Genomic DNA, 17,638 nt, shown 5'->3' with positions numbered 1-17,638 from the left:
AAAAAAAAAAAAAAGAGGAAACCCGTTGCCTTACAATTATTAATTAAATAATAATAATAATAATAAAATGTTAAGTGAACTTGACAATTCACTTAACTTATTTTTATTTTTTTAAATTATTATTTACTTAATAACTTTAAGGCAACGGGTTTCCTCAATTTTTTTAAGTTAAGTCAACATCACTTTTTACAGTGCAATGACATTTACAGCTGGGGAGACTGGACTGATTTTCTACTGTGTTAATCACCTAACTCAGCCAGTTAAGAGCTATATTTTTTTTTTTCCTGAATATGGTCCCTGGAGCACAGGTTTTATCAGCTGGCAATTTTCAGTGCACATTTAAGAGTGCCTGTTTTTAAATTCTCTATAGCCTGACTTTCAGTCCACAAGGCTGGTCAGGAGTTCTCATCTCTCTCATCATCTGAAACGAGATATAAACATTGTATTCAGTTTAACTACTGTACACAGACACACACACATATCTGTGTTATCTCTCTCGCTCTCTTGCATTCTTGATCCGCACACTAATGTTACTGAAGTTATTAACTAGTTATGTTGGCCTGAGAAAGTCAACATACTGTTGACTGTGAAAGATGCTTGGGACAGTTGACTGATCTGTCACTGCTCCCCGGGCCGTAGCTGGGGTTTGCGGGTTGTAACTGTGGGCCCTGTTTGAAATACTGTATGTTTGTTCTATATATTTATTTGTGCTATTTACACAATGTTACGTTTTTCAAGTTTGTAGGTGCAGATACACAAACCGAATAATCAAATATAAAGTAGCACTGCATAGTCTTCACTGTATAAAATAAATATAGATTAATTCTTGTTAAACTACAAAGTAGTTCAGTAAAGAGCTGTGAGTGATTTTCTCTGATTTAATTTCTTGGATTAACATTAAGGACACCGACAGCAGCTAGTAAATTAGGCACGATCATTTTAAGAGACAATACATCCAATATAATAGCCTACACATCCGATTTTTTTCTCAACTGTTTACCTTCACTTAAGTTTACATTTGCTCTCTATGTGCGCACAATTTGAGTTTTTCCGCGCCCCGTGTTTTAATGTTTATAAACTCTTTTGAATGTTTAAATGGGCAAGGCATAAAAATGTGTGCAAATTATAAACTTTCGTGGCAACGCGCAGCAGTGGCGCATTTTTAGGATGGCCTCAGCCAGTCAGTTGAAATGAAAGAGTTACGCAATAGCACTGGTCATCAACAGAAACACAGCGTGATTTTCAAAAAGTCAGTGCTTCGATCGCAACACAGACAGGGTGAATTTATGAATGAACGTGTGAAAGTTCTGTCACAAAGATGTTGCGTATCCTTGTGTTTTTTTTAAGTGGGTATATGGAAATCCTTGACCTTTGCTAGTGGGTATATGCCGTATACCTGTGTATCACGTAGACTACACCACTGGATAGATAGATAGATAGATAGATAGATAGATAGATAGATAGATATAGATAGATAGATAGATAGATAGATAGATAGATAGATAGATAGATAGATAGATAGATGACCTCTATAATGAATCAATTTAGTTTGTGAACACAACATGCAGACTGTTTTGGTGAACTAGAGCAACTGAATTACTGAAAAGATTTGACCCATAAGAACAGTTCTTTCATAAATCAGATAATCTATCCAGATAGATAGATAGATCATATTACTTTAACTGTACTTAGTAGTGCAAAAATAAAGAGCCACAGTCACACAAACTAACACACCCTAGTGCATGTTTGAGTCTGGGTGAAGTGTCCTAATTAGAAGGAGAGAGGTAAAGAGCTGCAGCTTTGGCCCGCTTCACAGCTCTTGTGGCCTCTTCCTCCCCTCTGCTGAGTGTGTAAACAATAACAGTGGCCGCTCTGAAAGGACACAGGTGTCAACCATTGTGTGCTTTTTGAAAAGCATGGAGAGAGGGAGGTTAGGAGGCTAGAGGGTGGGCTAACACACGCTTTTCATCTAACTGCAAACACCCCCTCCAGCATCTCACCGCTTGACTAGTACTGTCTCACAGGGAACAGGAAATCGGGGTCCAGAACAACAGCGGTTCTGTTTTTCTGCTAATTGGGAACATTGGGGGTCTTTTTAAAAACTGGATTTTGGAGGTTTTAAATTTTAAATTTTGCTTAGATACATTTAAAGTGTTTCTTTTTTTCTTAAGATTTTTAAATGTTTGGATAACATGGAAATATATTTTAGTGGAACAAATCTGACTGGATCAATGCCTAGACAGACGGCATGTTAAATCAAGAATGAATAATTCAAACTGAATCAACTGGTTTATTGAATAGATCATGAATCACTTCTTGATAGATAGATAGATAGATAGATAGATAGATAGATAGATAGACAGACACTGAATCATTCAGACTGATTTCCTGAACTAGATCAACTGATTCATTAAACAAGATCTGACTCATAAGAACATTTTTTTTTTTCACAAATCAGTCAGATAGATAGATAGATAGATAGACAGACAGACAGACAGACAATAAGTTAATAAATCATACAGCCTGTTTTCATTAACTGGATCAAATGATTCATTGAAAAGATCTGACTCTTAATACGAATTCTTTCACAAATCTGTCATTGCTTCTTCTTCTTCTGATATATAGATAGATAGATAGATAGATAGATAGATAGATAGATAGATAGATAAGATATTTCAGTTCATGTCCAAGGTGATGCTGGAGAGGGTGGGGGATTTATTGCTCAGCATTAGGAGCTCTAATCTGTTGCAGGTGTTACTGGCTGCTATCCCAGCCAGCCGGGTCCGTTTCTTCCCCCCGGAGGCCCCATCATGAGTGTGTATGCGGGCATGTGTGAGTGTGTGTCTGAGAGCGAAGGGGAAAGTGTGAGTAAAAAGAGATAGCATATGTGTAATGGGTAAGGCAGTGTACGTTAAGTAGGAGGAGGTTCTGGCTTTGATTTCTCCTCTTAAACCCAGTCAAGTACATGAGAATTGATACAGCCTGGCTTAATTTCAGTTCATCTATAGCTCTTCTGTGAATTTGATATATTATGACCCACCCATGCTAATTGCATGGAATTAATGTGGTGCATCTCTCTAATGGAGGACTCACTCAGAAGAGAAAAGTCTTAATCTTGGCGGTCATACAATAAAACCACCTACTGGACGAACTTTTGAGACGGTGAAAGGGGAACACGTGCAAGTACAAGAGTCTGTTGTCGCTATTATCAAGAGACTGCTGCCCTCTTCTGGACATATAGTGATACAGCCAAATGTACTCCGTTTGGTGCAAATACCATACAGCAATATTCTTTAGAGGTTTAACGTAATTCAATGTTGTGATTATACATTCAAATGTGTGATAGTAGTCTGTAAATCACCACAGACTGTGTGTTCGCGGAAGGCTGATTTGCATAATTCCTTCCGTGAAGCGCAGGTAGGCTACATCGTGCTTTATGGACACAATTCTTTGTCTAAAACACCATAAATGTCTTGAAATTTCTCATTGCATGCTCTGAATGTTAGAATTGATCAGCAGTAAAAGGCGGCAAGCTTTTAGTGAAACATCTTTATTGTCGAGTCTATGTTCAGACACATTGATAGTTTGTGTAACTGATAAGAAAATATGAGGTAAGTTCAGAGTGCGTTACAGAAGAGAAGTAGGCTAGTTTAGTCTACACAAACAAAAGATCTTCCGTTCACGTCCTGATTACATGAAACATATGGTTTTAACAGACTTTACAAACAGCTTCTGCCAAAAATGTGCATAAAGTTTGTGAACAGACATTTTAATCTTTACATCAGCAATATCCCCGCTAAAAAATACAAAACAAAACAAAACAATAGAAGCCCAATAGAAACCATCACAGAAATTCCAATGGTTTCCATTAAAATACCATTATATGAACCATTAGCTTTTTCCAGTAAAACCATTACAAAATTCCTTTTTGTAGTGTGTTTTGGGCATTTTTCCAATAGGATTTAACATCCCACCAATAGAATCCATCACATACCAGTAGACACCATTATAGTTTCCATTAAAACCAATACAATTCCCATTAAATCCATTACATTTTCTATTGTGTTTTGGGCAGGGTTCTATTGTTTTGTTTTGTTTTTCAGCAGGGTTGTTCTTGATGATGTACTACAAATCACCTTAATCATAAAATATTTCTCAGCAGGTTAAATGTTATTTCATTATAAAGCTTTATTTTTGGTCTTCAACAACAGGGAGAAGAACTCATCACCCTCATGAGCACCAAGGCTTGGTGTGCCAAAGCACATGCGTTAACTGCTAATGCTCTGCTCCACAGATTTCCATGAAACTGTCAGCTTCCAGTAACTGGTTCCTTATTAACTTGTGGATTATATGTGTAGGAGTTCTGAATCGCCTGGTCCCTCAAGTTGGGGAACCAATCCCTGAAGAGACAGGCGTAGAAGGTGTACCAAGGGTAAAAGGCCTCAGACTGTCGAGATGCTCCAGCTTCAATAATGTGCCAGGCGGCTTCATGTGCAGGGTAGGCGGACATATTGATGTATCCTCTGCATTAAACACATCAGAGATATGAAGAATGGGCCTTTTATTTGTAACTCAAGTGCTCATGTGTTATAAAGAATGTTTGAGTTGCATAAGTAAGTGCTATTTATGACCACAAATTAGACTTCGCCTGCCAATTTCCTAGCACCACTAGGCAAAACCTAAACTCTACAGTTTTAAACACTGTTAAATTTTGCTGGTTTTGTTCATGTTTCGCTTGCTCTTGTTTGTTATCTGTTGTTTTATTCCTTTTTAATGGTGTTTCGCCTTACACTAGAGGCATTAATAACATTAATAATTTTATATTCAACGACAAATAAGCCCTCCCCCATATTTCTCAGAATTGTTGTTAATTTCTTTGTCTAAAAGTTTTTCATTAACAGAAACTGAGTCTACTTTTAATTAATTGTAAATTTGCAATTCATTTATTAGCATAAAGAACCAAAGATCTTAATGTTAGCTTGTTCTTACTTGATTTTCTCCATTGCGCTATCTGTGTCGATCAGGCCGAGTGTGCAGATGGTTATGGACACATTGCTTTTTTGCATAGCTAGCTCATGCTGAAGGCCTCCAAAGAAACCGTTGAGTGCAAATTTAGTCGTGGCATACGGCAAAGCAAAAGGGCCACATATTTTTCCTGTGGAAAAAAGTTGGACGTTATTCCAGCATCTGTTTGTTTGTTAAACCAGTGACAATTGTGAGAAAAGTGTCATATTTTAATCACCTAGCAGCGAGGAAACAACAACTATTGATCCGTTACTCTTTTCGAGGGTTGGCAAAGCTTTCTGAGTCATCTGTGCATAGCTAAGAAAATTCACCTATAAGAGGGTATAAAATGAATGACAAATCAATCACATATTTTAGTTATATAATGGCATCAAATGTAACACGCATGCTTCACCCAAAAATTACAATAAAGAAGTGTGAATGAGATTTGAGAACTACATTGCTTTTACAGTATGTCCACATTTTTGGTCCACATTCATTTTTGGGGGAATTAACAAAGTCACTATTGTCAATACAAATTGTTTACATTGAGATTCTACACCTCTAGCAGCCATCGTGTGTGCTCCACGTCTCCATCCCACATTCTGTACGGACTGGGCCCGATGTGGTTCAGAACCAGGTAATCCAGACCCCCGAGCTGTTCGGTGGCGTACTGCACCACACTTTCAGCATCGGAGGGGCTCGCCATGTCCGCAGGGATGAACAAGGCCCTTTGAGCCCCCATTTCCAAGCACTTGCTCACAACCTGAGTTGAGATGAATGAAGCAATCAGATATCCTTGAATCATGTAAATGATGAATGAAAGAAGAAAACCCAACTGACCTGTTCCAGGACATTTCCTCTCCTCGCCGTGATAACGAGTTGGGCTCCTAAACGGGCATAGTGGTACGCCAACTGCTCGCCGATGCCAGTACTGGCACCAGTCACCAGCACCCTGGCACCTTTCAAGGACTCTAAAAAAGACATAGTTCATAGTATGATGTTGACTATTGGGCCATTCACCCAGAATGCGAGACGCAGGCAGTCGAATGGGGGAAAAAGTTCTCGAGTTGAGCGCCATATTTTTAGAATGCTGTATCATGCATGAAAATTGAGTGCATTGGTCAAACATGTCTGTCTAGCACGTTAATGTGGAAAAACACTAGAAATACAATAGAAACAGCCCTTAACACCATGTCTACACTGAACGTGAGCGATGCAACAAAAGTCAATAGAACTCTTTATCACCAGTGATGCTATCTGCATGCCCACCGGACCGCTGGGTGAACGTCTGATGCATAAGGCAAACAAAATGCAAAATGCTTTGGCAGTTTCGAAGTCGTCATTTGACTGGTTGAATTCTACAGGGTTTCAGAGAGATGTGTGTGTCTTTAAAATCGACTTTATATTTTCACGCCACTAATGATGTTGAACAGAACAAACATTGCTTTACACTTAGACGGCCTTTTGGGTGATTCTTGGCCAATGAAAGCTGCTACACTGTAAAAAAAAAGAAATAAATAAGCTGAGAAAACTTAAGTTTAAGGCAGCTTTCTCAACTTTTTGTTGTATAAACTGAATACAAGAAGTTGAGAAAACTCAAAAATCCGCTGAATCTGGTTGCCTTAAACTTTAAAGTTTTCCCAACTTTTTATTTTTTATTTTTTCAGTGTATGAAGTACAGAACTTCTACCACCAGTCTGAAGACACGGCTATGCGAGAGTGTAGACAAATGACAAGTCATTGCATAAAAATGCCTCAGTTCCATAGTGGTATGTTTAATGTTTGTAAAGGTCAAATGACAAATCCAGCTTTCACAGTTTATTAGAAGATTTTATGTATGGCCTTTTCCCATTAGTCACGTCGACTGTGGATAGCAAGTTATGTTAAACTTATCCAATAGCCTCTCTGTACTCCCAATAAACGCTCTGCAGTAACTAATTATTTTGAGGGCAAAACAAGGTGGTACAACTGCTGCAGGACAGAGATGTTCCTTTGCTTGTCACACATCCTTAATTGCATAAGTGTCATTGTGGGCCAGTAAATTAAAGCCTTGACTGATTCTTGGTGAGGTTTTTGGCAACAGCACTCAATATTTATGCATACATGAGAAAACGTGATCTGTGGGGCACTTTTATAATCATCATGCAAGTTCATGTTGATGACCATCAAATGTTAGACATCAAGGATTATCTATCACATTGCCAAATGCAGAAAATCAATTTCAATGATCGTAACTGGAAATAAAGTGTAATAATCAACTCTATATTAAAACTAGTGCTGTCAAACGATTAATCGCATCCAAAACAAAAGTTTCTGTTTACATAATATGTGTGTGTATTGTGTATACTTATTATGTATATACACACATATAGCATATATTTTGAAAATATGTACATGTATTTTTATGTATATTCATATAATTTATATCATATATAAATATATTTAATATATAAATGTAACATATTTTCTTAAATATATATACATGCATGTGTGTGTATTTATATATACATAATAAATATACACAGTACACACACACACACACACACATATATTTTGTAAACAAAACATTTATTTTGGATGCAGTGAATCACGGTTAATCATTTGACCGCACTAATTAAAACTGTTATAAATAGTTCTAGCCAGAGTTCAGGTAATCCTTATTATCTTTCTTAAACACACTCGTTCATTCACTGTGATGGTGAAACAAGCATAGAATTTGATGTTTAATTCAAAAACAATTTTAGGTAGTAAAATGGCATATTATGCATATCTATTTGTTCACACAGCCTAATTGTTATCTTGCCTTGCACAACACAGCCGATTATCTCAAAGTGACACAAATAACAATAAATTAGTACTATCTGAGTTATGTACTCAATTTGACTACAGTAGGCCAGCCTACCCTGCTAAAAAAAAAAAAAAAAATAGAAGCCCAATAGAAACCATCACAGAAATTCCAATGGTTTCCATTAAAATACCATTATGAACCATTAGCTTTTTCCAGTAAAACCATTACAAAATTCCTTTTTGTTTTGGCCATTTTTCCAATAGGATTTAACATCCCACCAATAGAATCCATCTCATACCAGTAGACACCATTATAATTTCCATTATAACCAATACAATTCCCATTATAACCATTAAAACCATTACATTTTCTATTGTGTTTTGGGCAGGGTTCTATTGTTTTTTTGTTTTGTTTTTTCAGCAGGGTATATATTTGATTTCTGAAAAAAAATGGCTACTTATTTTGTGGAATAAAACCTTATGATATCTGGTTTTGAGGAACACATTAAAAGAATTTAAAGGGAAAATAATGCCTCGTTTCAGAACACAGCAGGCTATAATACACAGCCTATTTCAACAGCCTATTAGTTCCGCCCAAATCTTGCCAGAAGAAAGGAAGAAAACAAATTATTCCTCCTAAATCCTGGTTTGACCGAATAATCACGGGTCTTGCACATGCCTTTTATGTGGTATTACAGGTTATACAAATATTAAATTTTATTACAGCACGTACAAAAACAGAAAGGTCATTCATCTCACCCTTATTAAATGACGGAGCACTCCATCGAACCGCAATGAAAGCAACGCATATGCTGCCCAGCAACAGCAACTTAGCATAAAGATTCATTTGAGAAAAGTTTAAAATGCAGTTTACAGAAATATGAAGTTGAGCCGATCAACTGTCAAAAATCAGTAGTTCATTATGCACAGAACTAGCAGAACCGGATCATATGTGTGTCAAAAGGCGGAGCCATATCAAAGTACAATCCGATTTATGTGGTGTAAATAATCTTGGGAGCATAAATGCACACTGTATATTCTATAATAGGGATATTAACAATTATTTTTTATTATTATTTAAATGTTTGTTTTTAATTCAGTTGTTCTTTTTCTTTGTCTGTATGTGTGTTTTTAAAATTAAGAACAAAATGACTGGCTAGGAAATAAAAACCGAATTTTTCAGTAATGGCTAAACTATCGAGTAACTTTTTTTTGCCGTTTAAGTTAATAGAAATATACTGTTAACTTTAAACCACAATATCACATTAAATTCATATTTTGCCTACTGAAACAAAGCAGCTGACAGCAAGTTCAGTGATTTATTATGGCGGCACATTCATCAAATAAATAACACCAAACGTCTATTAAAGTAACACTTACAGTCGTCTGCTTTTAACTCGTTTAATTTTTCAAATGACATATAACACATTTAACATGTTTTTATTTACTCGACGTTTATTTTGTCGAACGTGCGGATAGCGAAAGTCTTATGCATTCAAAACGAACTTTATTGCTACCAGCTCGTCCTGCTGGAGCAAATGCCCTTGTCAGTGGAGTTAGCTGTCAAGATAAAGCAAAATATCTTGTAAAGCGGGGTTTTATTTCACAGTTTTGTGCTTAATATCATAGCATTGCTTTCAGGACCATGGCTGCCAAGATTTTGCCTGTAGTCAAGTAAGTATTTTTGCGTTGTTGTATATGCAGCTAATTAGCAGTTAGCTTACAAGTGTCTGGGCTTGAGAGTTATGCAGACTGGCATATTTTGTGCATTATTATTATTATTTTTTATATAGTTTTTTTAAATATTTGTATTAGTTATAAATGAAAACCTGACAATAAGTCAGACTAATTGAAACCTGGTTTATTTGGTACACTTGTTTTATGAAACAGGCCCCTAGTTTGCTAGTAAGACTATTTATTACCAAGAACTTAAGCAGTGTAAACACTCAAAATTGGCTTTTTGTTTTGAATTTTAGCTAAGCTAAAACGTTAATATTGTTTGTCTGATAATAACTCAAGTAGCTTGCAAACATCTCTACTGTTTATCTCATTGTGACTTTTGACTTTGAACGACTAAATTTGTTTTGATGTATGTTTCAGGTTTGCAACAAAAGTTACCATTGCAGGTGGTGCCCTATATGTTGCATATGATTCAGGACTTCTTGGAGATGGCAAAGAGGGATCTGTCGCTTTGGGTCGAGCTAAAGCTGCCATCCCACCTGCTGTGGAGGAGTGGATGAAGTATTTTGGCTTCGAGGTATGAGAAGTTCTGAGTTTATTAATGAAACCGAAAGTAGAGCCTTTGACTTTTGATGTAGTGTAAGGGCATTTAAAGTAAGATAGATGACAGTACTGAAGTCATCAATGGGAACTTGCATGATATTTATTCACAAAGGTGTGACAGCAGGGGCCTGTTACATAAAACAAGTTTACCAAATAAGCCAGGCTTATTTCAGTTAGTCTGACTTATTTTGAACCAAATCAACTGACAATAAGTCAGACCAACTGAAATAAACCTGGCTTATTTGGTAAACTTGTTTTATGAAACAGGCCCCAGGTATAAGAATACACTAGCTTTCAAAAGTTTGAGCCAAGAAAGTTTTTTTTTTTTTTAAAGAAATTAATACTTTTATTCAGCAAGGTTGCATTCAATTCATCAAAAGTGACAGTAAAAGAAAATACAGCTTTGCATCGCAGAAATAAATTACATTTTAGAATATGTTCAAATAGAAAATAGTTAAATCGTAATAATATTTCACAACAATTCTGTTTTACTGTATTTTTGATCAAATAAATGCATCCTTGGCGAGCATAAGCTTTCAAAATATTAAAAATCTTACTGACCTCAAACTTTTGAATGGTAGTATATGTGTAGTTTCGTAACTGATGTGTAATGCTGACCAGAATACTTCTTATGGTGATGTCTGTGTGGTATTATTCTATGTTGTTTCAAGTCACTTTATTTTAATGTTTTTTTTATTACTATTAAATATTTTAGCTTCCTGCCACGCCCAAAATTGAGTTCTCACCACTGGATGCATGGAATTCAGGTAAATGATAGTGTATTTGGTGAAAGATGTTTGTATATAATGTAAATTTAATATATATATAAATAATATGAATATAATGTAGTTTTGTAATCGCTCCATTTTTTCACTCAGGGGTCCAGAAGTCTATCCATGCCCTATCAGTCGCCCCGTCCACAGTTAGTGACTACACCAAACAAGGCTTCCAATACGTTAAAGACCTCACAAAATGAGCATTTAGAACTAAAATTAGTATAAGTTGCTATTGAAACATTTCAGTGGATGAGAAGACTTACTCGCTTCAAGAAGTGTTTTCCCTTTGCATATATGTCACAGACTAAATTCCATTAAGTTTTGAGGAACAATAAGTATAATGATACAAGATATGAAGATAATTAATGGTACAAACCAAATTGTTTTATTTATTTTTTTTTCAGTTTTTTTCCCTTTGGTAACAGAAATAACAGAACTACTGTTGTAAAGCTTTGAGAGGAGTCAAAAATAATTTGGAGATCATATTATAAGTGTGTTCTATATGTATATTGTTATTCAACTCTTTTATTTATTTAAGAAGTCTCTTCCTGGAAGTGTTCTGTTCTGGCATTGATCTTCCACTTGAATCATCTGAAATTCACCCTTTTTATATATCCACTAAAGGACTGCAACTGAGTTTTGTATAGTTTATAATCCCATGTTGCTCTGTCTGATGTAAAATAAATCATGTCAAATATTTTGAGGGATGTAGTTATTCTGCATGAATGTGTTTGCTAACAACTATATATATATATATATATTTTTTTTTTTTTTGTAGCTTGTTGTTTACAATACTATGGAAGTTAAACTTGGAGTCAGTCTACATAGGTTCTAACCACATGAAAGTATTACTTAGTAATACTTTTCAGCTTTACCACACAGTGATGTTGCTTTCATGTCGCGATAGACCCCAGTTCCTCTCTGCACGACTTGACTCATTTTGAAAGTTGCCGCACATGTCGTCTTACCAGAACATGTTGACTAAAGAACACGTATGTGCGTGGAAACATATTAGGGGTTTGTGGGTTTTCTGCATTATGGCATGCATAGTTTAGCAGACGTCCGTTTAAACTAAGGAAATGCAGCGAATGACAAGAACTAGGGGTGGGCGATATGGTGCAAATATCATCTCAATCTACGACCTTATCACAATTGTTTTTCATGTTGGTTTTAAAGACAGTTTTGCAAGTTACCGAGCAGTAAAAACTAGCAGGTCCTATAAATAAAAATCCTCAAGCTTATTGAGGGCAAGTAAACAGTCAAAACACAGACACAAATGCCAAGCAGAAGAACAAATATAAGTGATACAAATTAAATATACTTACCTGAAAAAATGAATGTAATGTTTATTTAACAGTAGTATTCAGGTAAAAAAAAAAAATAAATCCATAGAAATTGAATAAAGTGGAAAAAATGATTTATATATACACACACACACACATGCATACATATACATATACACACACACACATTTATATATATATATATATATATACACACATGTATATTTATATATATAAATATGTGTGTATATATATACATGCATGCATACATACAGTGGGGAAAATAATTATTTGATCCCCTGCTGATTTTGTAAGTTTTCCCACTTAAAAAAAAAAAAAAAGAAGGGTTTATCATTATGTTTATCAAGGTTTATTTTAACTGATAGAAAAAAAGTAGCATACAAATGTTAAAAAGATTTACATTTTTGTAAGTCAAATAAGTATTTGATCCCCAAGCAAAACATGACTTGGTGCTTGGTGCAGAAACCTTTGTTGGCAAGCACAGAGGTACTACGTTTCTTGTAGTTGGTCACCAGGTTTGCACTCATCTCAGGAGGGATTTTGGTCCACTCCTCTTTACAGATCCTCTCTAAATCATTAAGTTTTCTTAGCTGTCTCTTGGAAACTCGAAGTTTCAGCTCCCTCCACAGATTTTCTATGGGATTAAGGACTGGAGACTGGCTAGGCCACTCCAGGAGCTTAATGTGCTTCTTCTTGAGCCACTCCTTTGTTGCCTTGGCAGTATGTTTCGGGTCACTGTCATGCTGGAAGACCCATCCACGACCCATCTTCAGTGTTCTGGCTGAGGTTCTCGTCCAAGATTTTACAATACATGGCCCCATCCATTTGCTCCTCAATGCGGTAAAGTCATCCTGTACCCTTAGCAGAGAAACCGCCCCAAAGCATAATGTTTCCACCTCCGTGCTTGACTGTAGGGATGGTGTTCTTGGGGTGATAGTCAGCATTTCTCTTCCTCCAGACACGACGAGTCGAGTTGATGCCAAAGAGCTCAATTTTGGTCTCATCTGACCACAGCACATTCTCCCAAGCCTTCTCTGAATCATTTAGATTTTCAATTGGCAAACTTCAGATGGGCCTGTACATGTGACTTCTTGAGCAGAGGGACTTTGCAGGCGCTGCAGGATTTCAATCCATTGCGGTGTAGTGTGTTACCAATGGTTTGCTTGGTGACTGTGGTCCCAACTGCCTTGAGATCATTAACAAGCTCCTCCCGTGTAGTTCTGGGCTGATCCCTCACCTTTCTCATGATCATCCTTACCTTATGAGGCAAGATCTTGCACGAAGCTCCAGACCAAGGCTGATTGATGGTTGTTTTATATTTCTTCCATTTCCGAATAATCACACCATCAGTTGTCTCCTTCTCACCAAGCTTCTTGCTGATGGTCTTGTAGCCCATTCCAGCCTTGTGCAGGTCTACAATCGTGTCCCTGATGTCCTTTGACAGCTCTTTGGTCTTGGCCATGGTAGTGGAGAGGTTGGAATGGAAGATACAGATTCTATGGACAGGAGTCTTTTATACACAGCAAGCTGAAATCAGGAGTATCTTCTTAAAGTGACAGGACTAATCTGTGGGAGCCAAAATTCTTGCTGCTTGGTAGTGGATCAAATACTTATTTCACTTACTAAAATGTAAATCTTATTTTAACATTTGTATGCTGCTTTTTTTCAGGATTTTTTTTTTTTTTGATATTCTGTCTTTATCAGTTAAAATAAACCTACCATAAAAATGATAACCCCTTTTTTTTTTTTGCCCCTTTTTTGTAAGTGTCAATCAGCAGGGGGTCAAATAATTATTTTCCCCACTGTGTGTATTTGAATGAAATATACATTAATTTATTTTAAAGCTCCAAAAATTATATGGTTAAGTGCATTGAGTGATTATCTCTTTTCCCTTTTTTTTTTTGATTAACATTAACAATATAGACAACAGCAGGTTTATTAGGCTACTGTCACTTTATGACCGTGGAAATAGGAAAAGATGCATGCATTCGGATATTTCGAGATCAGTTACAGGCCTCATTCATATTTGAAAATATATCCGATATAAATCAGATATGTGCCAATGCGGCTATCATGTAAACAGGCAGATTAGATTTTCTGAGGCATTGCATTCTGTATGTCATTAAAACTGCGACAATTTGGTACTTCTCCACGGTTTAATGACATCATATTATTCTTTAAGCATGCACGATTTTTCAGACGGTATGGCAAGTGTACACACATGAATCGGATATGGGTCACAATTGAAAGAACATGTAAACGGACGGTCAAAAATCAGAAATGGGCAACCAATCAGAATTGGGCATCAAGACCTGCAGTGTAAATGAGGCCAAATATACTGGCACGCATCTTATTTTGTCCCAACTGTTTACGTTCACCAAGACACATTTGCGTTGTCTCGCCAAATCGGGTATTTTGATGACATTTTCGTGTGTATTTGACCATTTAGGCGTGCACCTGAAGCCCAAAATATACTTTGTGTGTCCGCATTTCGCTCTCACTCGGTCTTGGAGCTCTCGCACAGAAAGTTAACGGATTTGGTTCTCTTTCGGCAGCTTACTGTGCTTTTAAGATCTCATTGTAATATCAATCATGTCCTATTCTTTACTTTCTCATTCATCCATGATTCCTGATTGTGCTGATGTATTGACAAGTTTAAAAAGTCCTAGCTGCGTGGATGTATTTACATGTAAATACAGGACATAAACAGGACATGTTTATAGGACATAGAAGATCACAATCTCTATGATTCATTTGAAAAGTAGGTTGTGGACATCTTAAAGATAGATCAAGATAGAAAAGCATCACCCCTAATGAGAACTTTTGCTGTAGAGTAACTAATGTGATGGCAGATGCTCTTTCTGGAGCAATTTCTTCTCACGCTTTTTTTTTTTTTTCTCTCTCTCTCTCTCTTTTCCTTCAACCTTGTTTGCTTCATACAACAACAACATTTTTGTGACTGTTTAATAAAAATCTTTAAAAAATTTAGACTAAATGTCCTAACATAATGCACTGCAAAACGTCCTAAGACAGGAGAAATGGTGAAGATGCACTGTTCCAGCATCGGAAGACTATGTTTTTATGTGTTATACATGCAAAGATATTTTGTAATTATTGTGTCTGTTTTAACTGAATGCCAGTAGTACCTATGTAGAGTAATAATAAAATGAATTCTATATAAACATAATCAAATCTAATGAAATCTATATTAAAATGAATGAATTACAGTAGTATACTCATGAAGTGGATTTTTTTACAGTAAAATTACTGTACAACTTTTGCTGTAGAGTAACTAATGTGATGGCAGATGCTCTTTGGAGCAATTTCTTCTCACGCTTTTTTTTTTTTTTTTCTCTCTCTCTTTTCCTTCAACCTTGTTCGCTTCATGCAACAACAACATTTTAGTGACTGTCTAATAAAAATCTTTTAAAAAATTGAGACTAAATGGCCTTTAATGAATGGAGTTCTTTGCTGTAAAGACTTTTTATGCACCTTGACAAATCAGTTGCTTGTGTCTTCAGCGATTCTTAAACGAAGATCAAATTATTTTTGAAGGCATGTAAGTGTCTTTTTTTTTCCTCAGTGTTGCATCTATTTCTGTTTAACTAGACAGTTGCGTAACTTAGGATGCGGTGATGGTGGTGAACTTTAGCAGTGGTTGAGAATCAGACAGCACCCTAGCTGGTTTCACTCTCTCTGAAGTGGCGCTTTAGAAAGGAAAAATGCAAAGTCATCGCTTAGAGTTTTTGTTGTTCTTTTATTGACACATTTTGACAACTAGCATACACATGGCACCATAACAGCTGACTTTGGCTGCACGATTGCATTCAAATGCATTTTCATAGCATCAGGCACCTCCTCTGATCACGTCATTGATCCACTTTTTGTATTTAGAAATTTCAGTGTAAACATTGGGAACGTTTGGGTAGTCACAGTTTTGTGCCAGATTGAAAGAGACAATCCCCACTGCTGTCCCACTGCACACCAGCGGACCACCCGAATCACCCTGCAACAACAATGCGTTTGAGTCTCGTTTTTTTGAGTTCAGAAGAATATAGACTCACAAATTATGAACTTTCTTTAAAATATTAGTTTAGACGTACCTGGCAAGCACCACTTTTGGTCTCGAAACCCCCAGCACAAAGGACATTGTTGGGGAGTTTCTGTCGCACTTTTTTCCACATTGTCTGGCAGATGGTGGAGTTGATAATCAACACGTCTGTGGCCAGAAGATCGTTCACCATATTTTTCTGTTCAGTTTTACCCCATCCTGCAACCTTGCACTTGGTCTTTGGTTTCAGTGGTTTTTCTTCTCTCTGGATTTTGATGGTTTTCACACCTTTGCCATTTTTCAGTTTCTTGCTCAGCTAAAATTTCACATAAGAAAAGTGTGATTTTTGTGATTACCATTAATAGCATGTTCAATCTAATTATTTCATTTGTAATTAAAATTGTAATTATTATTAAATTCTAAAATACATTTTAAGTATTTAATTAGACATTTATATTTAATGATAAATTGATTGTTTTATATTACATTTAAATTTAGTCATGAATATTGTACCTTCAGAAGCATGATATCATTCCCAGTTTTGGCGTCTTTGAAGGATGGGTGCTTATGTTTATTTTGCACTGTATATCTTTTCAGATTTGTTCCTTTTGGACTGATGTTGTGGGTGCCCAGGATCACAGTCATGTTGCCACTTTATTCATAACATGAACATAAATGCATATTAGTAAACAGTTTTATTGAACACCAAACATATTCCAGGTTAACCTTTTATTGGCTTACCTTTTATCGCAATGTGCGGCCGTGAGCACGTAGCTTTGGTGGATCAGGAATCCTCCACATGTGTGCGTTCCATCAATCTGCACTGATGCCATGTACAGCATGGAGTTTTTCTCGGCTTTTTTGCCATTGATGATATCAGCTCCAAATGTGCCTAAGCAAACAAAGATGCACGTTTGAGAAAACAGAAAACAGTTCAGTTATCATTTTATAATCAGTAAAGCATTAGTTTGCTAACCAGTCAATAGCAAGCTCATCAAAGCTACTGAGAGCAACAGGCTGTATGCTGCACTCATCTTTATAATATGCTGCTGGTGTGACCACCAGTCATTTATATAGGTCTCTACCACAAGACACATCCTGACAGTCAGTAATGACGCAAGATGCAGAATTTGCTAGGAATACGGTTGGTTTTCATTGAATATGAGATCTTCTCCAGCATATCTTGGTAAAACTGATGTCTTTCAGATGCAGTTTAATTTCTTTGGCAGCACTGATCTAGAGTCTAGACTTATGATTGATCTTTTGGTTTGAACAAACCTGTCATGGTTTATTTTCAATTTTGTAGTAGAATTTTATAGATTTTATACAGCACAGAACATGTACCACAAATGGATGTGGTAGTTTTCATGAATGGGGTGTCCCAGACTGGGACAAATCCTTTGTTTGTTTTTTGTCGTGAAACTATTGGA

At 36.3% G+C, this 17,638-nt stretch overlaps 3 protein-coding genes across 3 annotated transcripts; 1 reads left to right on the top strand and 2 right to left on the bottom strand.

Annotated features, from left to right (window-relative positions):
• Nucleotides 1-3,549: 3,549 nt before the first annotated feature.
• On the bottom strand, nucleotides 3,550-9,207 carry hsd11b1la (hydroxysteroid (11-beta) dehydrogenase 1-like a). The gene is made up of 6 exons (XM_058759443.1): nucleotides 8,554-9,207; nucleotides 5,848-5,978; nucleotides 5,567-5,770; nucleotides 5,243-5,336; nucleotides 4,990-5,155; nucleotides 3,550-4,523 (listed from the first exon to the last, which is right to left on the bottom strand). The coding sequence occupies exons 1-6, from the start codon at nucleotides 8,639-8,641 to the stop codon at nucleotides 4,310-4,312; spliced, it is 897 nt and encodes a 298-aa protein (XP_058615426.1). The 5' UTR covers nucleotides 8,642-9,207; the 3' UTR covers nucleotides 3,550-4,309.
• A 98-nt stretch (nucleotides 9,208-9,305) lies between these two features.
• Nucleotides 9,306-11,553, top strand: micos13 (mitochondrial contact site and cristae organizing system subunit 13). Its single transcript, XM_058759444.1, has 4 exons — nucleotides 9,306-9,468; nucleotides 9,895-10,051; nucleotides 10,793-10,844; nucleotides 10,956-11,553. Exons 1-4 carry the CDS (start codon nucleotides 9,440-9,442, stop codon nucleotides 11,051-11,053), a joined length of 336 nt encoding a protein of 111 aa, XP_058615427.1. The 5' UTR covers nucleotides 9,306-9,439; the 3' UTR covers nucleotides 11,054-11,553.
• Nucleotides 11,554-15,894: 4,341 nt separating this feature from the next.
• Nucleotides 15,895-17,242, bottom strand: LOC131530874 (mast cell protease 4-like). Its single transcript, XM_058761359.1, has 5 exons — nucleotides 17,185-17,242; nucleotides 16,950-17,100; nucleotides 16,722-16,860; nucleotides 16,261-16,524; nucleotides 15,895-16,163 (listed from the first exon to the last, which is right to left on the bottom strand). The coding sequence occupies exons 1-5, from the start codon at nucleotides 17,240-17,242 to the stop codon at nucleotides 16,005-16,007; spliced, it is 771 nt and encodes a 256-aa protein (XP_058617342.1). The 3' UTR covers nucleotides 15,895-16,004.
• Between the last annotated feature and the right edge of the window lie 396 nt (nucleotides 17,243-17,638).

The sequence above is a fragment of the Onychostoma macrolepis genome, chromosome 22 (assembly GCF_012432095.1).
Source record: "Onychostoma macrolepis isolate SWU-2019 chromosome 22, ASM1243209v1, whole genome shotgun sequence".
NCBI lineage: Eukaryota > Metazoa > Chordata > Actinopteri > Cypriniformes > Cyprinidae > Onychostoma > Onychostoma macrolepis.
The sequence above is the reverse complement of the archived record's forward strand: the minus strand, read 5'-3'. Positions and strand labels throughout refer to the sequence as shown.